At 33.2% G+C, this 25,844-nt stretch overlaps 2 protein-coding genes across 2 annotated transcripts; both read right to left on the bottom strand.

Annotated features, from left to right (window-relative positions):
- Window positions 1-383: 383 nt before the first annotated feature.
- LOC123662440 (intraflagellar transport protein 46 homolog) lies at window positions 384-12,737 on the bottom strand. The gene is made up of 7 exons (XM_045597282.1): window positions 12,294-12,737; window positions 11,713-11,818; window positions 11,345-11,513; window positions 8,496-8,662; window positions 7,295-7,398; window positions 5,155-5,267; window positions 384-1,197 (listed from the first exon to the last, which is right to left on the bottom strand). Exons 1-7 carry the CDS (start codon window positions 12,735-12,737, stop codon window positions 927-929), a joined length of 1,374 nt encoding a protein of 457 aa, XP_045453238.1. The 3' UTR covers window positions 384-926.
- Window positions 12,738-15,568: 2,831 nt separating this feature from the next.
- Window positions 15,569-23,239, bottom strand: LOC123662319. Its single transcript, XM_045597175.1, has one exon. The coding sequence runs from the start codon at window positions 22,879-22,881 to the stop codon at window positions 16,909-16,911; it is 5,973 nt and encodes a 1,990-aa protein (XP_045453131.1). The 5' UTR covers window positions 22,882-23,239; the 3' UTR covers window positions 15,569-16,908.
- Between the last annotated feature and the right edge of the window lie 2,605 nt (window positions 23,240-25,844).

The following is a 25,844-nucleotide window of genomic DNA, read 5'->3' as shown; positions in this document are numbered from 1 at the left end:
CTTTTCGTAATTTATTCGCGTGATTTTATCCACAAGCGGTGGAACTGGCCCTTAAAGTTCTATTATACATCAGCAAACAGTGGAAACGGCCCAAAATATTTTTCTGGTGTATATGAAAACTAACTGAGACAAAAATTGCCTATGACATTGTCATGGTAATTGCGTATGACAACGTCAAGGTAAGTTTGTCAAATTTTCCGTGCAGCTGACGTGACATATACTATTGTCATGTCCTGAATGAATTTTTCAGTGGTAAATAATGGATCGCTTTAAAAATTGACTTATATAGTCGGGATATTTTTTGACAAATGACTGAATTGTAATCTCGATTCTTGGACATCCGTCGAGATTTATAAATATTTTTTAAGTTTATTCCTGTATTAAAAGTACAGATATAAATAAAATATAGACATTTTACTACAACCACTAACAAATAATTTATATTATAAACAGATCTTACGCTAATACCATAATGACAATTTGTTTCGCCACGCCATTTAATTATGTTATGAAAATCTTTAAAAGTAGTTCTCGATGAGACGTCAATTTCAAAATAGTGTATTATAATTTGTATTATGTTACAATATAGCGTCTAAAGGAATGGCGAGTGTATATTTTTGTCTGAAGCATTGTTACAAAATTTGTAAATAAATAATTGCCAAAGTAATAATTATGTTTTATTTACAAAATTAAGTATAAACTAAAACAATCGTTCAATTATTTAATTTACATTACTATCATATATACAGCAATTACAACTGTACAACTGAACCTATGTATGTATATGTATATAATAAATAATACCGTTGCCATTAAGTAGTCTAAAAAATTACAAATCTTATTTAATTATATAGTGACACTTTAACAAATAAGAAACAACAATTAAATGACACGCATTAATTAAATCCAACATATTTGCATGCGTTTCATCCCCCTACTCCCCCTTTTTCCTTCTCCCTCTCAGCGTATAACTGTGAATTTTTGACAGCTGAATACAGATTAAACAACAGGTGCAACGCTTGTATTCTGTCATTTAAAGTATCACCATGGACAGGAATGTCAAATAGTGCACATACTAAATCTATATATTGAGATAGCGAGCAGTCTATGTTCGCGGCGGGGAACCCGACCTCGTTGAGTGTATCCTCCATGGTGTCTGGCCATTCTTCCATGAGGCTGTCTATGTCGGGCATTTTGCTAAAAAAAATAAATACTATATTTGTAATTTTACAACACTTACATTAATGTTAATAAATCAGTCATGGCAAAAAAATAATAATTTAAAAAAAGAAGTCTGCTCCGTTTTAGAAAAGGTGAAGACATTTGATAGAGCCATCCCCTCTAGCGTTTGAGATAAATTATCAAATCAATGGAATAAATCATTTAAATTAAAATTATCGTCATTAGTTGTAACTTAAAAATCTTCAATTTGGATATCCCTTAGAATATTTTCAAGATCTAACTTGTGTCAAAATTAAATTCTTAATAATCAATACCTATTACGACACGAGTAAAAGATGGTTTTGGCGCCATCTGAAACTGCATCCTGAGTCGTTTGTCTCGGTTTTTTAATCCGAAGATATATTTTATACATTTACGGTTTAGTACTCGTTGATGACATAAGTGAGTCGGAATCAAATAATTGCTACTAATATAATTATGTACAATGTGCGTGGGCAGGATATAGTCCTGAATTAAATGAAGGCGATTTGTAGCAAATTTCAAATTGTCGCTAAATCACATTGTAGAATTGTTTAAAAGAATGGTTTTACCTAATCATAAGATTTATCCTGTACACAATTTGTGAAGCAGCCCGACTGGGGAAACACCTTGACCTAACAGAAGGTCACAGCTAAATAATAGCTTCAAGCAGTGTTGTGTTGCTGTGGTGAGTAAGGTGCCCAGTGCTCCTGGGAGGGATTGGGGGTAGGGTCGGCAACTCATTTGCGATGATTCTGGTGTTGCAAGTGTCTATAAGTTAATCGCTTACCATCAGGTGAAGCGTACGCTTGTTTGCCGACCTAGATGTATTTAAAAAAAAAGGATATAAAACACCATGTTAAAATTCATATAAGCATAACAAGAACCATTTGCGTCACACACACACAGGAGAAACATTTTGTTTTACCGTATAACATATCTATACTTTTTTCTTATGTATCTAAAATTTATCATAAAATTAAAAAAAAAATTACGTCCGAGTATTATATATTTGTATTTACGTAAAGAGTGGTCTGTTAACATATCTATATTATGTATGACTCTTCTACTTACTGCGCGTTCAATTTTCATACTTGTAAGGTTGCTCTTTACATTAATCCACCTAATTTTATTATGACTCAGATAGATTAGTGACTATGCATATAAAATGTAACAGAAAACAAATTACACAATAAAATTAACCACCCATCTAAATAAATACAGACATAACTAACTAAACAAAAAAAGTTTTCAATGAAAGCAGAATCCAAAGCCAACATTGTTGTGTATAAGAAAGGAACGGATTTAATCAAAATGGTACGAATATTTTCCGCGCCGCTACAATAGTGTATCATGACGCTTTACGCTCTAATTCTCCTCATTAACAACCATAATCAGATGTTACACGTTCAAATGCTCATGTGTTGAGAAAGTAGATATTATCGCCTCTTTTTATATTATTATAGTGTTAAGTTAGAAAGTTTATTAAAAAAAATAACTTTTATTGTTTCTATAAGTAATCTTCTTCTTCTATTGTAAATAAGAGTTCTTTATTATACTCACTCACTCTCTCTTTATTATACATCAAAAAGTAATTAATACATGTTAAAAAAAACAATCGAATTAAGAACCTCCTCCTTTTTTGGGAGTCGCTTAAAAACAAACAAACAAATATCTCAACCAGTGGCGTACTTATCTCTAAATAGCGATCTCTGCCCCAATATTATGTAAAATGTAAATATAGGCATGTAACAGTATTGCAAAAGTATAGAATGAAACAATTTTTTTTTTCACTGCTAGATATAATCCTGCTCGTTTGAGGAAGTGCCTCAAACTTACAGAGCTCCTGCTTAGAGTTGGCAACGCGCTTCTGGTGTTGCATGGTTACGGTAACCGCTAATAATTAGGTGCAGCGTCCGCTTCTTTGCCGCCCTTGTCGTATGAGACAATATTACATAAATAATGCTTTTAGTAGCAATATAAAATTAATGTTACATACTTTTGAAGATTACTCATACATATGGCCAATAAAACAATTCTGAGATTGTTTTATTACTCATAAATATTTTCTATACCGACTTTACCGATTTTATAGTTGCACTCGTAAAATTCGAACGTGATAAAATAACGAACAACTTGTTTATTTTAGTAAATGTTTTCGCATTAGAAAACCCATTTTTAAACAGCAAAATATAAATATATTACGTTACGTTATAACCTAAAATAACTACAATATCGACAATCATAAATATTAATCTATTTTGCAAATATTTGTGCGCCAACTGAACTAAAAGACCATAGACCAAGAAGATAATATAAATTAAAACGCGATACCTAAAACAAAGTTTAAAAAGGTTTAATGACAAAAATGTTTACAGTAAATATTGTCAGTATTTAATAACAAATAAAAAAGTTTTTATAACAGCTGTTTCTATTGTGATAACAATTTAACATTTCACTCATTCCTATTTTAACTGACTGCAAAAAGGAGAAGGTAAAGCCGACTGTAATTTTTTTTATGAGAACTTTTTACTGGTTGGAACGATTTTGTTGATTCTTTTTTTAATTGAATGCGCTTGCGCATTGAGCGCTAGCTTGTTTGGTCGCTACATGAAACAAAGTTTATAGGCTTTCGCACTCAGCCTGTAACATCCCACACAAGGATTGGAGATTAATCCACCACGCTTGCTCCACTGCGGATTGGCGAATATGCTACTATGAGTAACGATCGCTATCAGATATTTATGATAACAACCGGGACCGACGGCTTAACGTGCTCTCCGAAACACGTTGGGGATACCTACAAGGACAGACATCCAAACCAGTAAGAAATATTTGTACAAATACAAATATCCATCCCAAGCGGGAATCGAACCCACAAACCGTCGGTGTTTTAGACAACTACTTGCATCACTACACCAAAGCTTATAGGTTTTATAGGTATAATAGTTAAATCAATAAACTTTAAGTCAAAAATGCATTTTTTTAAATGTTTAATTCAGCATTATATATTGTAGAACATAAAACTTCCAGAGGGGGCAGCTGACCTCCCATGCCCCCCCGGATACGCCTATGCCTACATTGTATTACTTGTCGATGTAAATTGGGCCGTTATTTTCGTTTGCGAACAGACGCAATTACAAATAATGTTGATTTATAGTAATGCGTAATAACTGTGTCGATTGCTATTAAAATGTAATATTCTACACACTCATTCCTATTTTTAAGTGCAGTCCAATTTGATGCTCGATATAAAACAAAACCGTATAAATGTTACTGACATTGAAAACAATGAGAGTTAATTCGTTTACTGACGACAGTGTTTACATGGTATACGGTCGGCAACCATCACAAATATAAGGTTAGGTTAGTTATTTATATTGGAAACTCGCCATTGCATACATGTTTTTAACCGACTTCCAAAAAAAGAGTAGGAAGATTTTAAGATTAAACGTAAATATCTTATTTTTTTTTTCAAAATGCGTTTACGATAAACGATTAAGGATTGAATCTTCGAAATAACTAAGTCTATATTAGAATCAAAGCACTAATTCCGTTGTTAAGTATAAACATAACAATTTAGCCTTCACTAAAATAAAACCTATAATAAGTAATCTTTTTTATAAAAGTTTTTTTTTTTACGAGAAAAGGACATTAGGTAAGTAAAATATATCAAACTTATGTTTATGATTAATCAATTACCAAACAGTGAATAATCTTCCCAACAAAGACATATTATTTAAAATCCTGCTTTAGACCACACGACTGAAGTATAACTTCTTTAACTCCGTCTAACTGATATCTCTATCTCAACTTCCGTTCGCCTCGTCCGATCACACTTTTCATAACAATCTCGTCACGCACTCACCAGCTCATTCTCCCCAAGTCGAGAGCGCATAAAGAAGTTTCACTTCAAACAAGATCAATATAAGGTATATGTTCTGCCAACCGTACCTCGTGTACGCGAGCGTGGGCGGCGGCTTGGCGGCGTGCAGCTCGCTCACGTCCCGCACCCAGCGCTCCACCGCCCGCGGGTTGTTCTCCGCGCTCTCTATCTTCCGCGTCAGCTGCCAAACGAAACTTGTATTCAAACATTGTCTAGGATTTGGGAAATTTAAAGCTGTAGTATCCAAATCATAAAGATTTCACTATAAAGTTTTTTATTAGTCCTTTCTTATTGAAGTTCTAACATGACGTCTTAAGTAGCTTATTTTTATGAGCTCAGAATTCCGAGTTCTTAATCAATATAAATAAAAATGAATGTTGCTAAGCGCATAACTCGAGAATGGCGCGACCAATTCGGCTAATTTATTTTTATATGTTCCTTAAGGCCCACGGAAGGTTTAAATACTAAAAAAAAATTACTATTAACTTTTGACAGAACGAAGGCTGTCCGGGCAGCTAGTTAACTCGTAAATGGGATGTCAATTTTTTAACGTCCAAATGAATATCTTTTGTTGACCTTCTTTCCGTGAACTCATCAAAAAGAGTTCTCAAAGATCTCTTTTTGATGAGTACACGGAAAGACGAAGTACCTACCAATATTTAATCAAGTGAAAAAATTAATAAAAAGATGTTTAGACCGTAAGTAAAAGTTAGTTACAATTCTTAAGACAAATCGAGATTAGCTCGTCCTGTTTTATTTTGAACTGAAGATGACTTGCCTCGTTATCTCGCTCTACTTTACATTATCATAAAATTTCGCGAACCACGTTTAAACAGCGATCTGGCACTCGCGTACACATACAATTAACATTTGCATAAGCCGTGCATTAATTAACGTGTTGAACAGTCTCTAATCTATCATCTTTTTTCGTTTAAAAATTTGTTTATCTTTTTTTAACAACATCAGGCCAGCATATAAATATATATATATATCATACATACATAAAATTATTTCGAAACCTATTTATCATTGTAATTACAGTGAAATTAAGTTATATAACAGATTCAAATGAGACATAAATAAATTTTAACTGAGGTAGGGAACAGCAGGAAATTTCCTGCACAAATATGGAGCAGCCCGACTGCAGAAGTACCTCGACCTTACATAAGATCACAGCTAAATAATACTGCTTTCAAGTAGTGTTACTTTCCTGTGGCGAGTAAGGTGACCAGAAGAGGTCTTTGGGGGAATTGGGGATAGGGTCGACAACGCGCTTGAAATGCTTCTAGTGTTGCAGACGTCAGATTAGCCGTACGCTTGTTTACCGAACAACTTATATATATAAAAAAAACATAAATTTGTGTCCGTATGAAATGTAATTAGTCAGATGTTACACTCAATTACAGAACATCTCAGACATTTTGACCTATTTTACCTAGCGAAATTCGCACGATTCTCTTTTCTTTTCTACTACTGTCTACTAGCTGTGCCCGCGACTTCATCCGCGTGGAATATAACAAAATAATTATTGTTCATTTCGCAGAGTTATAAAATAAAAAAAAATCTAAAATAAAAGTAGCCTAAATTATTCCTTATTACATCAGCCATCTGCCAGTGAAAGTCTCGTCATAATCGGTCTAGCCATTTCAGAGAATAGCCGGAACAGACAGACAGACAAAAATTGTAAAAAATGTTATTTTGGTATACGTACCGTGTATACATCCATATGCATTTAGTAAAGAGCGGTTATTTTAATATTACAAACAGATTATACGTATAGATATAGATTTATTACAGTGAGACGTACATCTTTTAGTAAAGTATTGAAATAGCTTAAGATAAGAGTTTATTGTAACAGGTTTTCATCCGAGTAAAGTATTCGTATTCGATGTAACATTGTTCTATCACCCACACTCTACGAATCAAGATTCTCAAAGATCTCAAAGATTACAAGAATAGTCACTAAGACAAACATACCATGTTCGTCTATCGCTATTATCGTCTTATTATAGCTGCTCTGGTAGCTACGAAATAAATTTTCTAGTCTCGTCTGATTACTAATTTAAGACAGGATGTAATTTTAGAAAGACGATCTTGAACTGACAAAAAATTTAGGTGTATGCTTAAAAATTTCTTTGGTGATTATCACGAAATTAAATATATAAAAATTATTACTTTGATCGTTAAGATCAAAAGGTTATAACTTACGACGGTGGATTTAGCGCTCGAAGTTTTAGAAATAGCTCTCAGTTGGAGATGAAGAAGCGCCGAGTCGCTCTGCTCGGCCGCCGGTTCGTCCAAAACTGTCAAACCTACAACGTCATAAAATACTAATTATAGCTTTAAATTCTTAAAAAGGGGTTACGAGTCAGATGAAACAACACACACGTGGCAAGTTTAAAAATAACGGCTTTCCAGAATGCAATTAAGTTTAAAACGTTTCGTCAGTCGGTTTTTTGGCTAATCTTCAAAAAGGAAGTCGGTTTTACAAGTATTTCACGAATCAAACCCCAATATTATAAGATGTAATTAAGTAAATAGTTTAATTAAGAAAAATAATAAGGACAGTCAAATAACAAAAAGCACGACACCAGTCGTTTGCTATTATATTGAGAATCTTACAATTTAATACAATATAGGTATCTATCGCCGATAGCCGAGTTTGTTCACAAACAAAAAAAAACTTAAATTAAAGTCTATAAGTATAATACAATTATTAGGGATAATCGAAAAACTACTAGTCACATCTAAATGAAATTGAAATCCACACATCGCACCAAATGTCAAACAAAAAAAATTAAAATCGGTACAACAAGTGAAAAGTTATGAAGAAACAAACACAATAATTGTGTTTGCTGGCAAACGAAAAAAAAACGACTTCAATTACATCGACAACTAATACAACGTAGGTAGACGAAAAAATAGTCAAGTAAAAACGCATTATCAAAGATTACTCCAAAAGTTGTAATCAGATGTCGATGATCGAGTAAACGTGACCACATGATAAGCATCGGCTTTCGATTAAATTTAAAAATCATCAAAATCGGTACACCCAGTAAAAAGTTATGCGGATTTTGGGGGATTTCCCTCGATTTCTCTGGGATTCCATCATCAGATCCTGGTTTCCTTATCATGGTAACACACTTATCTCCTTTCCAACAAAAAAAGAATAATCAAAATCGGTTCATAAACGACGAAGATACATAAAACGAACATACATAATATATACGGTCGAATTGAGTAACCTCCTCCTTTTTTGAAGTTGGTTAAAAAACAATCGAATTGGGATCCTAATTTTTTTGCAGTAGCATAAAAACGTCTTCAAATTTACTAAGCTAGAAATACTAGAATGCCACTAATCCGTGCATATCTTAAAATAAACGTATGAAAAGGGATTTGAAACTCTAACCCAAGTTGTCGATATGCTCCAGCGCGTTCTCTGCAAGCGGTTCACCGCGCAGACCAGTCGCCGGCGTGGTCACCTTGATGAACGCATCTGTGTCGCCTACCGCTGGCACATACTCTGGGATGAAGGGCTGTAGCTTGAAATCTATGTCAATCTTTTGTGGTGTGTACCTTCGAAATACATTATGGTTATTAGGACAGATTAATCAACCTAGACCGTTAAAGTTCCCTGCCAAAATTATAAGCGTGTATAAAAAGAAGGTTCTAGGTTCGGATGTTACACCCTCTATACTCTCTAATCTTCACTTTGCTTAATTTATATAAAAAAACTATTAAACGAGCAATTCTTGTATATATATATCTATATAATCAGAATCTCGGAAACGGCTCCAACGATTTTCATGAAATTTAGTATGCAGGGGATTACGGGGGAGATAAATAAATCTAGCTAGGATTCATTTTTAGAAAATGTCGTTTTATCCCTGTTTTTAGGCAATGAAAAAATGGCTACAATATCGTTAGAATAAGAAGGTAAATTTCGCATCTGTCAATAAAGTTGTAATAGCTCAGGGGAAATCGGCCGATCGCGCTCGGCCGAAAAGATCATGGTTCGAATCCTCAAGTTTTCCAGATCGATTATCGGTTTTTTTTCTTTTTTTTCTAAAAAAAATAAAATCGAAAAATATTATTCATATTTTATCGATATGTAATTCGTATTTAAATATGATTTTCAAAAAACACGATTTACTAAAAATACCGAGCTAAGCTCGGTCACCCAGGTCCTTTATATAAAAAAAATAATTGCATACTATGGCATTAAGTATAGATAAAAAATACAGCATTGCCGAGTTACGTAGTTAACTTGATTTATAAAAAAAAATGTCATAGCCTCTATGAATTTAATTAACTTGTCATTCCTTTTATCCCCGTATTTACATGTATTCTGGATCACTCCTCACATTTAATTACTTTATTTAAATTTGAAATTTTGTTGTTTTTCTGGGACAATCACGTTAAGACCACATTTTTGGGTTCTTAAATGCTATGCTAATGCAGAAATACATCCGCTTGAAACAAAAATATTAAAATTTAAACTCATCGTAGGTATATGAATAATACATATTTTATAGTTATAGTTATAATATATATATAATTTTATAGTTATAGTTATTATATTTATTAGTTATAGTTATAATAAGCTGTAAGCTATCCTAATAAAATAAAATAAAATATAGCCTTAAGCCTAAAACAAACAATATAGTAAAAAGCGAATATCATTTTTTACTTAATACATTAATTAGTCTCAAACCAAAAATTATTCAGACGCAGTAGAGCATGAAAACTTAGATAAATAGAAAGAAAACAAAAATCATCTCGCCGGATACAAATAATCACTCAAAGGTACGAAAGAAAGGAAAGGTTTTATGTCTAGTTAAAACTAATATCGCACTTAACTCGACAGTGATCAATAATTTTAGTAATCACATCATTACGACTCACTTCTTTTCTAGATAACTTTGAAAAAAAAATATCTATAAACTCTCGATCTCATTATTTAAATCCCAAACAGGTAGGCAATTATTTTTTTTCAAAACATTTATATTTTTCTCAAGACGGTTCACACAGACTATAATATAGTGATCCTATTCATATGTGAGAAGAAACGTTATACAATCTAAGTATAATCGCGTTTGAACTTAACGCTTATCGCCGCACATTGTATTGTTTACGTTCACACGTCCGCCGAATATCTATTCTTGAATAGAAAGTGAAACTACTCAAAGTTTAATTTATACAAATAAATAAAACTGGAGTGTCTGTTTGTAATATTAAATTGACGGCTTTTTACTAAATGAATAAATGCATAAGTTTTTAGTTTTTTTTTTTTTTTTTTAACTAAACAAATAGCTTTTGTTAAATTATTTTAGAAATTTATTTATCTAGAAATTTTTTTGTTAAATTTATTTTGAAATTTATTTATTTTATTACTCTGCGAACTAACAATAACTTTTTTGTTTAATTCCACGCGTACGTAGTCGCCGGTACAGTTAGTTTTAGATAAGGTTATGAATAAACTGTGTAGCTACGGCAATAAAGAATATAGTCACCCTCTCTCTTCCCGTGGGTGTCGTTAGAGGCGACTAAAAGATAACACAGTTTCACTACCACCTTGGAACGTAAAAAGCCGACCGATGGTGGAATAACCATCCAACTGCTGGCTTTAAAATACACAAGCCGAAGATGGGCAGCTGCGTCTTCGGTGCCACAAAGCCAGCCTTGCGATCACCAACCCGCCTGCCCAGCATTGTGACTATGGACAAAACACGTGAGTTTGCACCATTTTTTGCGCGAACTTGAGGAAGCCTATGTCCAGCAGTGGACTGCAATAGGCTGAAGTGTGTATGAATAAAAGTAATATCTAAGAATATCACTTTGGACAATATGTATGCCCGACAGTCTTCCGAAAAATACAGTTATCCTCGTGATACAACTCTGCACCGCCGAGAAACATTTAGTAGAACCAGCGTATTTCTCATTGAAGAATATCATATTTGAACCCGAAACCGTCTGGTGTCAAAATATCTGATATCAAAATGGATTTTTTGTGGCCATATTTTTTTTTAATGTACAATAAAGAATATTTGTATTATTTTGTATTTTATTATTTTCTAATGTAACAACCATTCCGGTTTTATCAGTTATTTATTTATATACGTCTACAATATGCATCTATCGCTTTAGTACTGCGTAGTAGAACAAAGATAAAAAAAAACTGTGTGATATTATTCTATCATTTATTTCCGGAAATAAATATTACCTCCAAAAATATTTATCTAATTCTCTAGCACTCACTTCATGATATACTGGAAGACATTCTCCAAATCCGGCGGTACCTTCAAGTCCTGGTATTGTTTCGGATCGTACGCGCCCTCAGCAGGGATCACAACTCCCCTCCGACGCCCGCTGCCGCCACTCGCTACAGGATCCGCTATTTCTACGCCCCCATCCGCGCTGTCAGACTCTGATATTGCAAAATATTGCATTGTATTAACCGACATTTGATATGTTTATGCAAAATAAACGACCTATTTCGTGCTGGATATACTGAAACCGTCTAGGTTTTGAAAAACTTAATACTAAACTGTCTGGATAATCTTTAATATATAAAACTTGTAAACTTTAATTTTTATAGCATCAATAAAAATTGCGAGTTTGTTTACCTGAATTTGACGAATCGCGTCGTTTGCTAGGCTGCCTAGACAATTCATTGGTTTTCTTAGACAACTGCTTAGTGGCAGTTTCTTGATCTGGTTTTCTTTCTGGTGACTATAAAAAGATATCTATTCATCGGAACATTTAATAATCACGCGCTTAATAATAATGACGCTCGCGTGGTAACTGTAATTTTGCACGCACATGTTCACATTTTCAACTATGTATTTTTATTTTTCTTTGATTGCGTTGCAAACCATAATTCCTCATTAAATATATATTTAAAAAAGTAAATTCTTATTACAAAAACTAAAACTAATTACAAATATCAAAGACAGAGACAAGATATTTAATCTTAGTAACGAAACCTAAAAATTTAAAAGCACTTCTATAGCCTCTTAAAAAACAAAGAAAAGTAACATCCTTTTTTTTATTTTTTAAAGTGGATACTATTGTCGCATTAATACGCTAACTTTACATACAGATGTTTTATTAAAACATTCTAATTGTAAATGAATATCAGTGATTTTGGAAATACACTATTTCCAAATCTAAATATTTACACGATTTATTAATTATAACGTTTCTATGTATCATTACTATATACCTCGTCTTCCTCTATAGAGAGATTTTCGAACTTTTCATTATCCGGACTGGAATCGCTTTCGCTTTCCGAATCGAAGTCGTGCCTCGCCGTGTGTCGCACGGGCGGGTTAAACTTCGCCATGGCTGCCTTCACTGCTTCCTCGTCTGAACTCGGCGGACTTTCTATCTCTCTAGCATTCACCTCCACAGTCTCGTCATACATTCCTTGATAACTTCCAATTCCAGAATTTTCCCCTTCTGCGTTACACGTAAGGGTTTGACAGTGCTTGTGTTGTTTATCAGTGGTTGCCATGACGACGGATTCTAGACGCCGTAAACCTTTGCAAGGCGCTAGGGAAAAGTAAGTGCACACAGAATGTGGTGTCCCGGATTTTTTGAAACTCCTGGCACTGCTCGGCACGGCCTCGCGTGTGGTGTGCTGACACATTATGTGTGATGTACAGATTTAATAGACTTTCTGTTACTGTTTAATAACAGCGGCTAGCTGTTTCGCTGGCAGTTGCGAGTTTATGATCGCCACACATAAATGGTTATATGTGAAATAAGTATTATTTATTTAATACTGGTTAGATACTTATACAAAACTTTAGAAAACTTTTTCTTTATTGTTTTATGCGCAATGGAGCAGCGTGGTGGATTAAGGTCCAATTCCTACTCCTACAAAGACACCTACGCTCAGCTGTAACATGTTACAGGCTGAATCGTTTACACTTTACACGATCTCATTCATGGTGAATATTCCCTACTATGAGTAACGATCGTTATCAGATACCTTTGATAACGACCAGATCCAGAATCTACAGCTCACATTTGTCATAAATGTCAAATATTTGAACATATCTAGATATCCATTCCGAGCGCGAGTCGAATTCACGACCGCCGTTGTTTAGTCGTTTAAATGAACCATCACATCAGAACGGTTCTCAAATCCAGTTTGTATAATAATATTTTTGTTTTTATAAATAAAACAGATTTAAAATACGGAATAGAAATTTCCAAATGATTTCACACAAGATGAGTTACATTAGCCGTTATTAATAAATTACATTAGTAAATCGGTCACGGCTGAACGTTCTTGGATCAGAGTAGAGTTTTATATGAAAGATTTGAAACGTCTATCATTAGATAGTGTAATGTGTACCTAATGATATATAAAACGATCAATAATGTTATTCTCACACAGCTGTTACAACTGCTACTGCTGTTATATTACCGCTAAAACATAGGTCAGTAACACGTGTATGGATAGATCAGCTATTATGATGATTCCAGTTACATTGACAATAATTACATAGTATAAAACAAAGTCGCTTCCCGCTGCTTAGATCTTTAAAACTAAATAATAAAGGAATCAGGAATAATAAATATAAATGGCATTATGGAGGAAACTGCGAGGAAACTATAGTTTAATATAAAAATATCAAACGGCAAGTATAGTTTTTCCCATTTCTATGTATAGTGAAAAATTTACCTTCAAGGTTCAACACGTGATACTTTTTACCGTTTGTTTGTCAAAATTTATTAAACGAATATTACGAAAGTCACATTCTTTAAAAAAAAATATCCTACTCAAAATCTGGAGCAGCCCAACTGCGGAAGTTCCCCGACTTTACAGAAAATCACAGCTAAACAATACTGCTTTTGCGCAGTGTTGTGTTCCTGTGGTGAGTGAGGCGACAGGTGTTGCCTATTACGATAATCATTTACCTTCAGATGAGCCGTACCCTTGTTATCTGACCAAGTTATATAAAAAGACAAAGATGACTTGGGTAGTATTCGCAGGAAATCATACACCGTTAAGGCTTTTGAATATTATACAATACTCTAAAACATTAAAACTAGTTTTAACGAATCTGGCTCATGGTGGAATTGATATGGTTTACGACCTTGACAATGAACAAAATACGTGTCTAAAGTACAACATTTGAGACTTAAAACCAGAGAAGTAACTAGGCGTGACCCGGATCATATATCCTCAAAACGACAGAATAGTACACAAAATTCATCCACCAACTGGTAAAAGACATAAGTAAACTTTATCAACTAGTAAAAATATAAAAACTTTTTGATAAGAGGCTCGTGTATTTTTTGTTACTAGTGAAATGAGCAACTTTTCGAAATTAATAGACAGCTAAATATTCTGAAATGTAGGTAGGGATTAACTGCATCCCCCGCGATGGATGTTTACAAGTGGACAGTTCAAGACAATTTTGACGACTTTTCTGTCCAGTACCTACTTAAATATCCCTTTTTAGGACATTGAGATGAAATTCTTAAAAAAAAATTAAAATATTTTTATTACAATTATAGCAGTAATTAAACTCGGTATCATTCTTTTTAAGAATAATAAATTAAAATTAACGTTTTTGCTACTACGTAGGTAGGTACTTTATATTGAAATTATTCATAGCATTATGTAAACCGGTCTAGATGTTATCAATCGCTTTCATTGCGATCAGTATAATAAGCAAATAGTTTATGATTTGCTGTTAGATTAAGAAACTATGTTAAAATAAATCAATAATGAAATTAACATATTCGAATACAGGATTACTGTAATAATAAAAGCGTGAATATCCTGCTCAAATATGGAACATCCCGACTGGGGAAGTACCTCGACCTTAAAGAAGATCACAGCTAAATAATACTGCTTTCAAGCAGTGTTGTTCCTGTGATTAGTAAGGTGACCTGTGCTTCTAGGGTGGATTAGGGATAGGGTCGGCAACACGCTTGCAATGTTTCTAGTGTTGCAGGCGTCTAGTAGTAAGCTACGGTAATTGTTTACCATCAGGTGAGCTGTACGCTTGTTTGCCGATCTAGTTACATAAAAAAAAGATCTGGCACGTTATGAAATTATTTTTACTAATATATTTTGTTATTCTAAACATTTTTGAATATCATATCAAAAATTGACCGCTCCAGCGGGATTCGAACCCGCGTCTCACGTCGCGTCGTAATGTGAGGGTAACACAAAAATAAAATCGTACATATTTTGTTATGTTATTTGTGATTACATACTAAACTAGATCGCAAAACAAACTTTTTTTTCCATTTAAGAACATTAAAATGATCTTTAATTTTGTCTTTATTTTATAAAGCTAGGTCAAGAGTACTTTTGAAGATATCAAAGATTTTCTAACCGACACTTTTCTTTGCGATCCAGTGTTGTTACAATCCAAACTTAATTAATAAATAATAAATATGTTCGAAAAGGTATATCTAAAACACTTTTTTTAAACTCGTAAAATAAAAGTCTTGTTTTCACAAAGTCAATACATTTATTAACTAAAATAATATCTAATCAATCTATAACACAATATTATACAAAAATATCAGATACAACAATTCGAGTTTTTAAAACATGTAACTGTATCAGCAAACATGCAAGACAATTTCCTTCCAAAAATATATTTCAAATAGACGAAAGGAATGGTATTATTTCGGGTCCAGTGTAAACAAATATTGGTTCAACTCTCATGCATGAAAATCACACAAGATTAAAAATATAGTCACTATTATAACATGGAAAGGGTCATTGAACTTATGATAATAAATTTTGTTTTACATCTAGATAGGTATATTTACTAGATACGTGTTGCATATATATAAAAATAAGACTATAATATGTAATTTAAAAATGAACATGCAAATTGGTTTTCTTACTTTTTATAATTAAATTATGCTGACTGTTAAGTGTGTTTAAAATATTCAGGGGTACGTTTATATAATTAAAATAAACAACAACCTTTCTACACATAGAAAAAACGGTCTAATTGTCTTCAATTTAGAGTGAAAAAAAAACAAAGTCTGTCACTTTATTATCTAACAATTCAACATGGATTACTTATTTGAGTCATGAGACCGAATCTTTAAAAAATTATAATTAAGAAACATTAAAAAAATCTTCAAAGGTTATTACCATTTTGTTTTTCAAATTCATAACGTATTCAATATCTGGGGCATTTACTCTGGTATCATAATACTTTATTTAAACATTTATAAAAAATAATATCTCATTATATAATGTCAAAAAATATACACTCATTAAATAAACCCAAAAAGATAATTCTAAAAATTTAACAATACTCATTGAACAGAGTAGTGTCTATTAAAATATTTTGTCACATGTTAGTCACAAGTAACAACCTTAACATTTGTGGAGACATTTTCAAAAACGTGCTCTCAAATCAAAATGTAAATGTCTTTACATGTTACAACTTATTATTATGTCCAGCATAACATGAATAGTGTAACGTATCGTCTAAAAGCAAAACATGTGCATTTTAATTCAATAAATCTTAGAAAGATGTGTTTTCTTTACGTATTTTATGTTAAATCTTGCGTTCGATATAAATACTCAAACAATTTCTAAATTATGTAAAAAATTTAAAATTGAAAATATTGTCATAAACATAATTTTAAATTTTCACAAAATCACTGTATCACAATAAACAGTCTTACTTTTAAGAACTACAGAATTGGCACTTAATTGAGGTTTGCACTTAATGCAACTTATCGCAAGATAAGTACATAAGCGAGTCGTGAAAAATCAGTCGAAATTACGAGCTACGGTAGGAGTTGTTTGCATTTAAATAAGTTCATCCAACCTTATTGATGAGTTCATCACAAATGGCGGTCAGTTCTTCATTGGCCTTCGTTTTCTGTGCGAGTGATTCTTCAAGAGACGTTATATGTAGTTCCTTGCGCTTTATCATAGCGTTCAGTTTCAAAACTTCTGATTCGTGTGCTCTATTAAACTTCTCTAACTCCTGGTTTGCGTGATTCAATTTAGATGTAGCGTGCTGTTTCAACAGTTCATAATTATTTTGCATTTTAAGGAGATTGTCTTCGAAATCTTTCAACGACTTTTTGTATGTATCTTCGTTAGCTTTCATGCTTAATATAATTTGTTTACTTTTCTCATATTTGCTGTGCAAATCGCTAAACGATACTTCCATACTTGACAAATGAGCCGTTTGTTCATCTCTCTCACTAATTATCCTTGCCCTTTCTTCCGCATTCCGCCTCTTTTCTTGATCCATTTCAGCTATTAAACTAGCAATCGTTCTTTCATACTCCTCTACGACAACTGCCATACTCTTATTGATTTTCGTTTTTTCCGCCAGACGCTCATTTAAATCATTAACCTTTTTTAATCGTTCCTCACTTTCTTTCTCCAATGTTTTCACTTGAGATTCCATTACTGCTAATCTTTCTTTCAATTCCTTACTTTCAGATCTTAAGTTATGAACATGTATTTCTTTTTCAGCTAATAGTTCTCTTAGTTGAGTGAGAGCAATATTGGTGTCATTGTATTCTCTATTTATTCGTGGTGGGCTTGCATCGTGGTCTAGGGTTGAACTATTACTGCTCAGAGAAAGCAGCCTATCAATAACAGCCATAGCAGGAGAAGTAAAAGTTAACGAGCGCCTGTTTATCCTAGGTGGTGATGTGGATTTTCTTGGCGAAACAAGAGAATTAATAGCAGGACTGACAACCATCATAGGCTTAACGATCGTAATGTTATTTTCATCATTACTTTCTTCCAACAACGTATTGCATTTTGTTGCATCACTTGATGGTCTTTCTTCATTAATTACAGCATTTTGATTGGGTGTGGAGGGTGCTTTTTTCGGTGTACTTTGCCTCTTTTGAATTCTATTTAATGCAGCCAAAACTCCATCTGATGAGACTCTTTTAGCAAAAAGCGGATCGAATTTTAAAAATAGGCTTTCTTTACCACTATCTGCTACCACATTACTTTTATTTTGGTTAAGTAGAAATTCAAATGCTTCAGCGTCTATAAAAAGTTCACCTTCATCTTTAATTTCAGGGTTAACTGCTGTGTGAAAGTTTTCAAATTCCGTCACATCTCTTTCAGTGGCAAAATCTGATATTTTAACTACATCTGAAAATTCTTCAGCCTCCAGGAAAGGACCTTCTACTGTATCTTCATCTTCAGTAGCGATTTCTTTTACTGTACTATTTTTGTTAATATTTTTGGATGAAAATGTTTCACTACTCACATTAGGCGACTCAATCTTATCTTCTTGACTTTCGATATTTACGGTTGTATCTGCTACTGATTTTTGTTTCATTTCATTAATTGGATCTGAAGGTAAGTTGTTTTCCTCTAATAATACAGATTCTTTCTCGAATGTTGGTGATGGTGAATTACGAATTTTCGACTTTGATGCAAATGGATTAAAATTCATGTCATCAATTTCTGGTAAATTAAAAACATTTTTAGGGGGAAACTTTTTTGCAGAAATATTACCTATAATTGCCTTTTGTCCTGTAGTATTGTCTTGTATTAAATCACTATAAAGAGGTTTTGATTCATCTGGTATTGTAACTGTTTCATTAAGATTAAAAAGATTGTTATCAGAAGTATTAACGTCATCCATTTCGCACTTATTATCAAAAGGATCGATATTTTCAGCTACAAATTGATCAGCAATAACTGATGTTATAATAGTGCTATTTATGTCAGTTTTATAGTTTTTATCAATTAGTTTTTTATTCTCATTTTCATTGTTAGTTGTACTCATTTGTTTCTTGTAATTGTTACCTCTTGTATCACAACTATAGGAAATGTTAATGCGTTTTTTTGTTAGATCCCTCTTTTGTCGTTCAGGTTGAGACTTTCTTCTATTTTGCTGTTGAACTCTCTTCTGAATGTCTGTTTTCTTTTGATTAATATTTATCGGCGCACTAGTAGTCCTGGGACTACTTTCAGGAGGTGGTGACATTCTAATATTAGTTTTAGTAGCAAATGGATCGTCAATGTCATCAAAATTTATATTATACCCTTTTCTATTTAGATTCGGAGATATTGGAGGTGACAATGCGATTTTAGTTTTAGTTTCAAAGGGACTTTCTATTTCATCTAAATTAATATCATTTTTATTTACATTTAAATCAAAGTTTCCAACAGAAACAAAAGGACTACTATTCGCAGATGTCACAATTTCTTCGTCAACCAATTTATTTTCATTCAGTCCCTCATCACTCGTGTTGTCATTTTTAAGTTCTTCAATTTCAATTTTAGTACTTTCTTCTAATTTTATTTCTTCAATATCTTTTTCGCAGTTAATATATTTATGATTCTCATTAGTTTTTACAGACGCAGATTTATCTTCGCTTAGTGTTTCAGTTTTATTTAATTCAGGTAAACTATACGGGAAGTTTGGTTCATTATTTGCTACTATAGTAGCAGATTCGTTTAATACTACAGTTTTATTGTTGGTCTCGTAGCTAGAAATAGGCAAATTCGAAAGAGGTTCTATCTTGTTCTGGATTTCGTCTAGACTAGAAGCAGGTAGTATATTTATCATTTCATTTGAATGTTCAGGATTTATTGTAAGATCTTCTCGGGTAACTACATCCATAGGCTCTAAAGAATCCATAATTTGATCATTTATACTAATACCATCCACGTTATTTAAAGCTTCTACTACATTTTCATTTTGTATTTCAAAGTTGTCCATTAAGCTGTCTTTTTCAATATCATCATCACTGGGTAAAGGAATATCAGACGGAAAATTATTTATCAACTCAGTCACTTGTGGTTCAATTGACTGGAGTGCGTTATCACTTAACTGAGGGATATTATCACTTGGCTGAGAATTATTGTATCCTATATCAGTGATTCCAATCGGTTTTTCAGTACTTTCATAAGAGTTGCTTTGATCGTCATTTTCAACGAAATTTAAACAAGTTATTTTATCTTCTAGGTCTGGTTGTTTATTTATATGTAGACTGTCAGTGGTATTATTTAAACAAGACAAATCAACTCTGTCAGACTTATTTAGGAGATCTTCAGTATGATTATGAATTTCATTTGATTCATAATTTTTAGATATGGAGGAACTCGTTTTAGTTTTTTCAAACGTTTCATCAATGACATGATATTCAATTTTATTTTCTTCCAAATGAACAGCCTCTGATTTAAAATCTAGGATATCTAATGTGGTATTAGCATGATCATGTCTAGTATCGCCAGCTTTGTTCTCACATATTTGTAATATTCCTGAATTTAATGGTTGAGAGTTTAACTCAATTACTTCTAACTTTTCTTTGCCAATAATTTCAAAATTGTTAGACCTATCATGCACTTTAGCTAATGTGTTATCGTTATCTGTTACTATATTTAAGGGCTTAGTTACATCAAAGGTTAATTCTGTTGAACTAGCATCTTCTTGTATGTAATGAGTCAAATTATTTAATAATTGTTTATCTTGTGCAAAACTATCTAATTTAATATCATCCTTATAAATATGTGGCACAGAAACATTGGCTTGGTCTATGTAATTATTTGATTCAGCTTTATCAGCTGAGACTTCTAATGCTGATGTTACATCTTCATGAACTTGTATGTCATCTATTAAATTACTTTCTTTTTGGCATTTAATAGCAACATCTGGAATCTGCTCATATGTGTCATTTACTACATTTCCAGATTTGACATCATTTAATGTACGGGTCAATATATTCAGTTCTTCAAATTGAACATTATTTTCTTCTTCTTTTACATCAGGAATTAATTTATGTGTGTCCTTTACTACATTTTCAGGTTTGACATCATTTAATGTACTGGACAATGTATTCAGTTTTTCAAATTGAACATAATTTTCTTCTTCTGTTACATCAGGAATTAATTTATGTGTGTCATTTACTACATTTTCAAGTTTGACGTCAGTTAATGTACTGGACAATGTATTCAGTTTTTCAAATTGAACATTACTTTTTTCATCTGTTACATCAGGAATTAATTTATGTGTGTCATTTACTACATTTTCAGGTTTGACATCATTTAATGTACTGGACAATGTATTCAGTTTTTCAAATTGAACATTACTTTTTTCTTCTGTTACATCAGGAATTAATTTATGTGTGTCATTTACTACATTTTCAGGTTTGACATCATTTAATGTACTGGACAATGTATTCAGTTTTTCAAATTGAACATTATTTTCTTCTTCTGTTACATCAGGAATTAATTTATGTGTGTCATTTACTACATTTTCAAGTTTGACGTCAGTTAATGTACTGGACAATGTATTCAGTTTTTCAAATTGAACATTATTTTCTTCTTCTGTTACATCAGGAATTAATTTATGTGTGTCATTTACTACATTTTCAAGTTTGACGTCAGTTAATGTACTGGACAATGTATTCAGTTTTTCAAATTGAACATTATTTTCTTCTTCTGTTACATCAGGAATTAATTTATGTGTGTCATTTACTACATTTTCAGGTTTGACATCATTTAATGAACTGGATAATGATTCCCGTTCTTCAAATTGAATATGAGCATCAACGCTCGATAAATCTGTAGATATAATCTTAGAATCATTTGCAATATTGTTAATTTCTCCTAGGCTCTTATGTAGACTAATAATTTTATCAGTACATACATCTTGCAAGAAATGTTCCTTGTCTGTATTAACGGGAATAGTAGTATTAATTTGTTCTGAATTAATATCATCACTTTTTATGTATGTTGTCTCACAATCAAGGAACTCACCGTCAGATTCCACAACACTTGCTTCAATATTACTTGAAATCATTTTACTTTCAATATCAGCCATAGTTTTATCAGCGATCACAGAATCATTGTATGAGATATCCATGTACTCAACGGTAGAGTTTAATTTTTCAGATTCATTAGTTTTCGGTTGTATCTTCTCTATAGCAGTTGAGGTTGATTGTTGTAAGAATAACTTGTGTATAGGGATTTTTTCTTGTTTAAATATAATAGTGGAGTCATCCTTCCATTGCAGCTCCCTTTCCAAATCATCGTTAAATATCATACTATCTTTTAGCGGGCTACTTCTTTTTGAAGAATTATCTTTATTTTTATCGCAAGCTTTCGGCGTTGATGCTAAAACTGTCTCGGGTTTCTTCTCTTCTACTTTTAAATGTTCTGTAATGTCCTTCTTGTCTAAATTATCATCGGGAGGTATTGGACTTTGAGATGTACGAAACATATTGAGAACACTTTTTAATCCTCTCATGATAGGTGATCCACCGTCTTTAGGAATTTCTTTTGTAGGGGTTGTCGCTTCCGGAGTCTGGACAGCAGAGGATGATGTACTTGGTAAAGATATATTTTCATCAATATCATTCCCGTCTATTGATATTGTAATATTTTTAAGGTCATTATCAAGTGATCTTCTCACTTTTGAGTTCATATCTACATACTGATCTGTCGATAAAGCTTGCAATGGAAGTTTAGGTGACTTAGATACATCAAATTTGCTTATTGTTGCATTTAGAGATCTAGTTAGACTTGTGCTGTTATTTACAATTGTACTGTTAAGACTATCCTCATTAATGCTATAGGTTTTATTATCCTTACAATTTGCTGTGAAGCTCTTTGACATTGGAGATGAAGCTGGTGTGATGGAGTACCTCAATTTCATATTCAGCTCTGAGACATCCAATTCTTCATACCCTTTTTCAGTGCACGGAGTTCTTGGCAAGACATTACTGTGCAGTAAGGAATTTTCTTTGTCATCAAAGTCGCTTCCAACATTGTCTACGTCCATTGGCTCAACTTGAGCCATTATTTACACCACAAGTCACAACACTTTAATAAATTAACTTTTAAGTCACGTAGTTGAACTTCACAACTATTCCTTATTTATTTAACAACACTTTTATAACGTAAACTGTATCACAAAACACAAAAAAACAGTCCAATGTTTACAGTATCTGATTTCTGAGTTTTCACTTTGATTTCTAAAGCGTAATAACAGAGTCAACGCCGTATGTATGTCATTTGAAAACAAAAATGTCCGTCACTGAAAATCTATTTTTAACCTTTTTGTACTGTAAGCGATGCGACGTTCATTTTATGTAACGCTCGCGCCCGAGGGAGTCTTGCCAAAAAGCTGTTAGACTAAATTCGAACACACACCGGTCACGGATTCAAACCGTTTGAATGTTTCAACTTTTAACTGTCAGTGTCAGTATAAGGAAACCAATACAAGACCCGACATTACAGTTTAGTTAGTGACATACCATATAAAAGTAATAAGTTTGGAATTTTTAGGCATTATTAGTACTCAGTATTATTACGCATATTATTATTAGTACATGAACACAATAAATAAAAATTCTTGTTAATCAAGCCTGCTTTATACATAAATTTATATAAATGGTCCAGACGTGTGGATTTAGTGGCGCTGTAGCTGTTTATTTTTTCTACAGAATCTATATTCTGACTTCGAAAAAGATTTTGAAGCAAATTTAAATAAAGTAATTTTTTAATTTATTCTGAACATAATAAAAATTTTTGTTTTGCTTAAAACTTTTGTAAAATAACATAATAAAAGCCATATTTCAGATTGTGTCAAATAAGAGTAGCTAGTTTAACTTCTAAAAGGTTAATTAATTCGCACAAAGTATTGCTGGAACTTTGGTAATTTTTTTTGATAATAATAAAACTTCTTTACGCACGCTTGACTTGGGGAGTCAGCTGGTAAATGTGTGACGAGTGCATTATGAATAGAGTGATCGGGCGAAGTGATGGCGAGATGAGAGTGAGCTATAAGTTAGATGGAGCTAAAGAAGTTTTACTTCAGTCGTGTGCACTAAAGCATTCGTTTTTTTTTAAATTAACATGTTCTTTCAACCAACTTTATGCCAATTATTAACATTATCTCTGTTCTAAAATTGAATTAGTCAGTCAGTTAGTCAGTTCAACCTGTTGCAGTCCACTGCTGGAAATAGCACTCCTTAAGTTCACGCCAGACATCCCGTTTTTCCGCAATCCTCATCCAACCTACACCGGCAATCTTACGTAGACTGTCGGTTCAGCGGGCTCGAGAGCGTCCCACACTGCGTTTCTGCGATTGCGGAGTCTCTACTCCAGGACACGTCTGCTCCAACGGCCATCGATCCTGCGACACAGATGACCAGCCCACTGCCACTATAACTTGCTGATTCTGTGGGCTATGTTGGTTACTTTCGTTCTCTCGCGAATAGTCTCATTTCTAATCCTATCTTTAACAGAAACCCCAAGCATAGACTGTTCCGTTGCTTGAGCGATTTCAAACTTGTGGACCAGTCCCTTCGTCAGTGTCCTCGTCTCGGCTCCATATGTTTGAGTTAAATAATAATAATAATAATAAAGTCTTTTCTTTCTGAGAACGCAAAAATAGTAACAAAATAAATGTGCTTATAAAATATTATTCCTTATCTCGCTGTGCCCCTTGACACAGGCCTCCTCCAGTGATTTTCATTGAGCCAACTATCATTCCGATATCGTTGATACCAGAATGTTTGATTTAGATAAATACAAGTTCAACACCTCTAAGATCCAGGCATGTCTCTTTTCGGCAAACCGGAGTGCTTTCCATCTGACACCCTCTTTTCGAGGTGTACTTATGCCTATATCCGGCCACCTGGAGCTTCTTGGCGTTACTTTGTCATCCACCCTCAATTTTAGCTCATACATAGAGGCAAAGGCTCAAACAGCTGCCGAAAAACTGGGCGTCCTCTCGAAGGTGAGACAGTAATTCACTCCGAAACAGCTTCTAAATTTATATCAAGCGCAAATTTGATCACGCATGAAGTACTGCTCTCATCTTTGGGATGGCTCAGCCGAGTACCAGCTGGAGCTTCTAGAGTCAATTGAGAGACGAGACAGGAGGCTCATCGGTGATGATGCACTGGTCGCTGCAAAGCTGCAAAGCTTGCATCATCGGCGTAGGGTGGCCGGCCTGTTGGTTTTTTATCGGATACACTTCGAAAAGCGCACGAACTCCATAACCTGATTCCTTCCTCCCTCTTCCATCATCGTACAACCAGATGCTCTACGTTACACCACCCTTATATGGTTGGCATTCCCCCTATAAGCACTAAGCGATTCGCTAGTACATTCTTGATCCGTACGACCAAAGAACGGAATACTCTAACCTGGGTAAAACTGTAACCTGGGATCTTCAAGTCGCGAGTAAACAGGTTACTTCTAGGTAAGCGTGCTCCATCTCAGACCGTATTTTCACTTATCATCAGGTGAAATAGTGGTCAAATGCAAGCCTATCATTGTATAAAAAAAATACTAAGTTATAAATATGTATAAAAATTACCCCCTCCCCCATCATCCAGATAAGTTTTAAAACTTTTTTTGGTTTTATATTTAACCATACAGTATCTGTAAGTATCGTCGGAACTCGGAATAAGTAAAGAGCGGTCACACTTCACATTCACAGTAGATAAATTCTAATTTGTCAGAGTTCAATGTCGTGCTCGTGAAATGTCAAAACTGTCTTGTCAATTATTTGAAATTGAAATGCACAAAATTGGTTCCGATCCGTGCAACTTATTTAGGTTAGTTTATCATATTATTTAATTTCTTTTTTTTAATTAGTGCTAGTCTTGCGTCTTTACTATCTAAAGTGTCTGCATATAATAAAGAATGATTTTACAATGTAAATAACAAACAGGCCACTGATAGTAATAACCAAAAAGAGTAAACACTTTAATTAATTATATATTATTTGTCACTCGTGTTATTTTTTTG

The sequence above is a fragment of the Melitaea cinxia genome, chromosome 18, assembly GCF_905220565.1.
Source record: "Melitaea cinxia chromosome 18, ilMelCinx1.1, whole genome shotgun sequence".
NCBI classification, from domain to species: domain Eukaryota; kingdom Metazoa; phylum Arthropoda; class Insecta; order Lepidoptera; family Nymphalidae; genus Melitaea; species Melitaea cinxia.
Note: the sequence above shows the minus strand (reverse complement) of the source record. Positions and strands in the feature narration are given on the sequence as shown.

Bases quoted from the DNA above. Each gene is read 5' to 3' on its own strand.
- LOC123662440 (XM_045597282.1), bottom strand. From the start codon at position 12,737: ATGTGTCAGCACACCACACGCGAGGCCGTGCCGAGCAGTGCCAGGAGT. The intron at 11,819-12,293 runs TAGAAACGTTAT...ATCTTTTTATAG, and splicing joins AGGTATATAGTAATGATACA to TCACCAGAAAGAAAACCAGA. The intron at 7,399-8,495 runs GTTAGAGTTTCA...ATGACGTTGTAG, and splicing joins GGAGCATATCGACAACTTGG to GTTTGACAGTTTTGGACGAA.
- LOC123662319 (XM_045597175.1), bottom strand. From the start codon at position 22,881: ATGGCTCAAGTTGAGCCAATGGACGTAGACAATGTTGGAAGCGACTTT.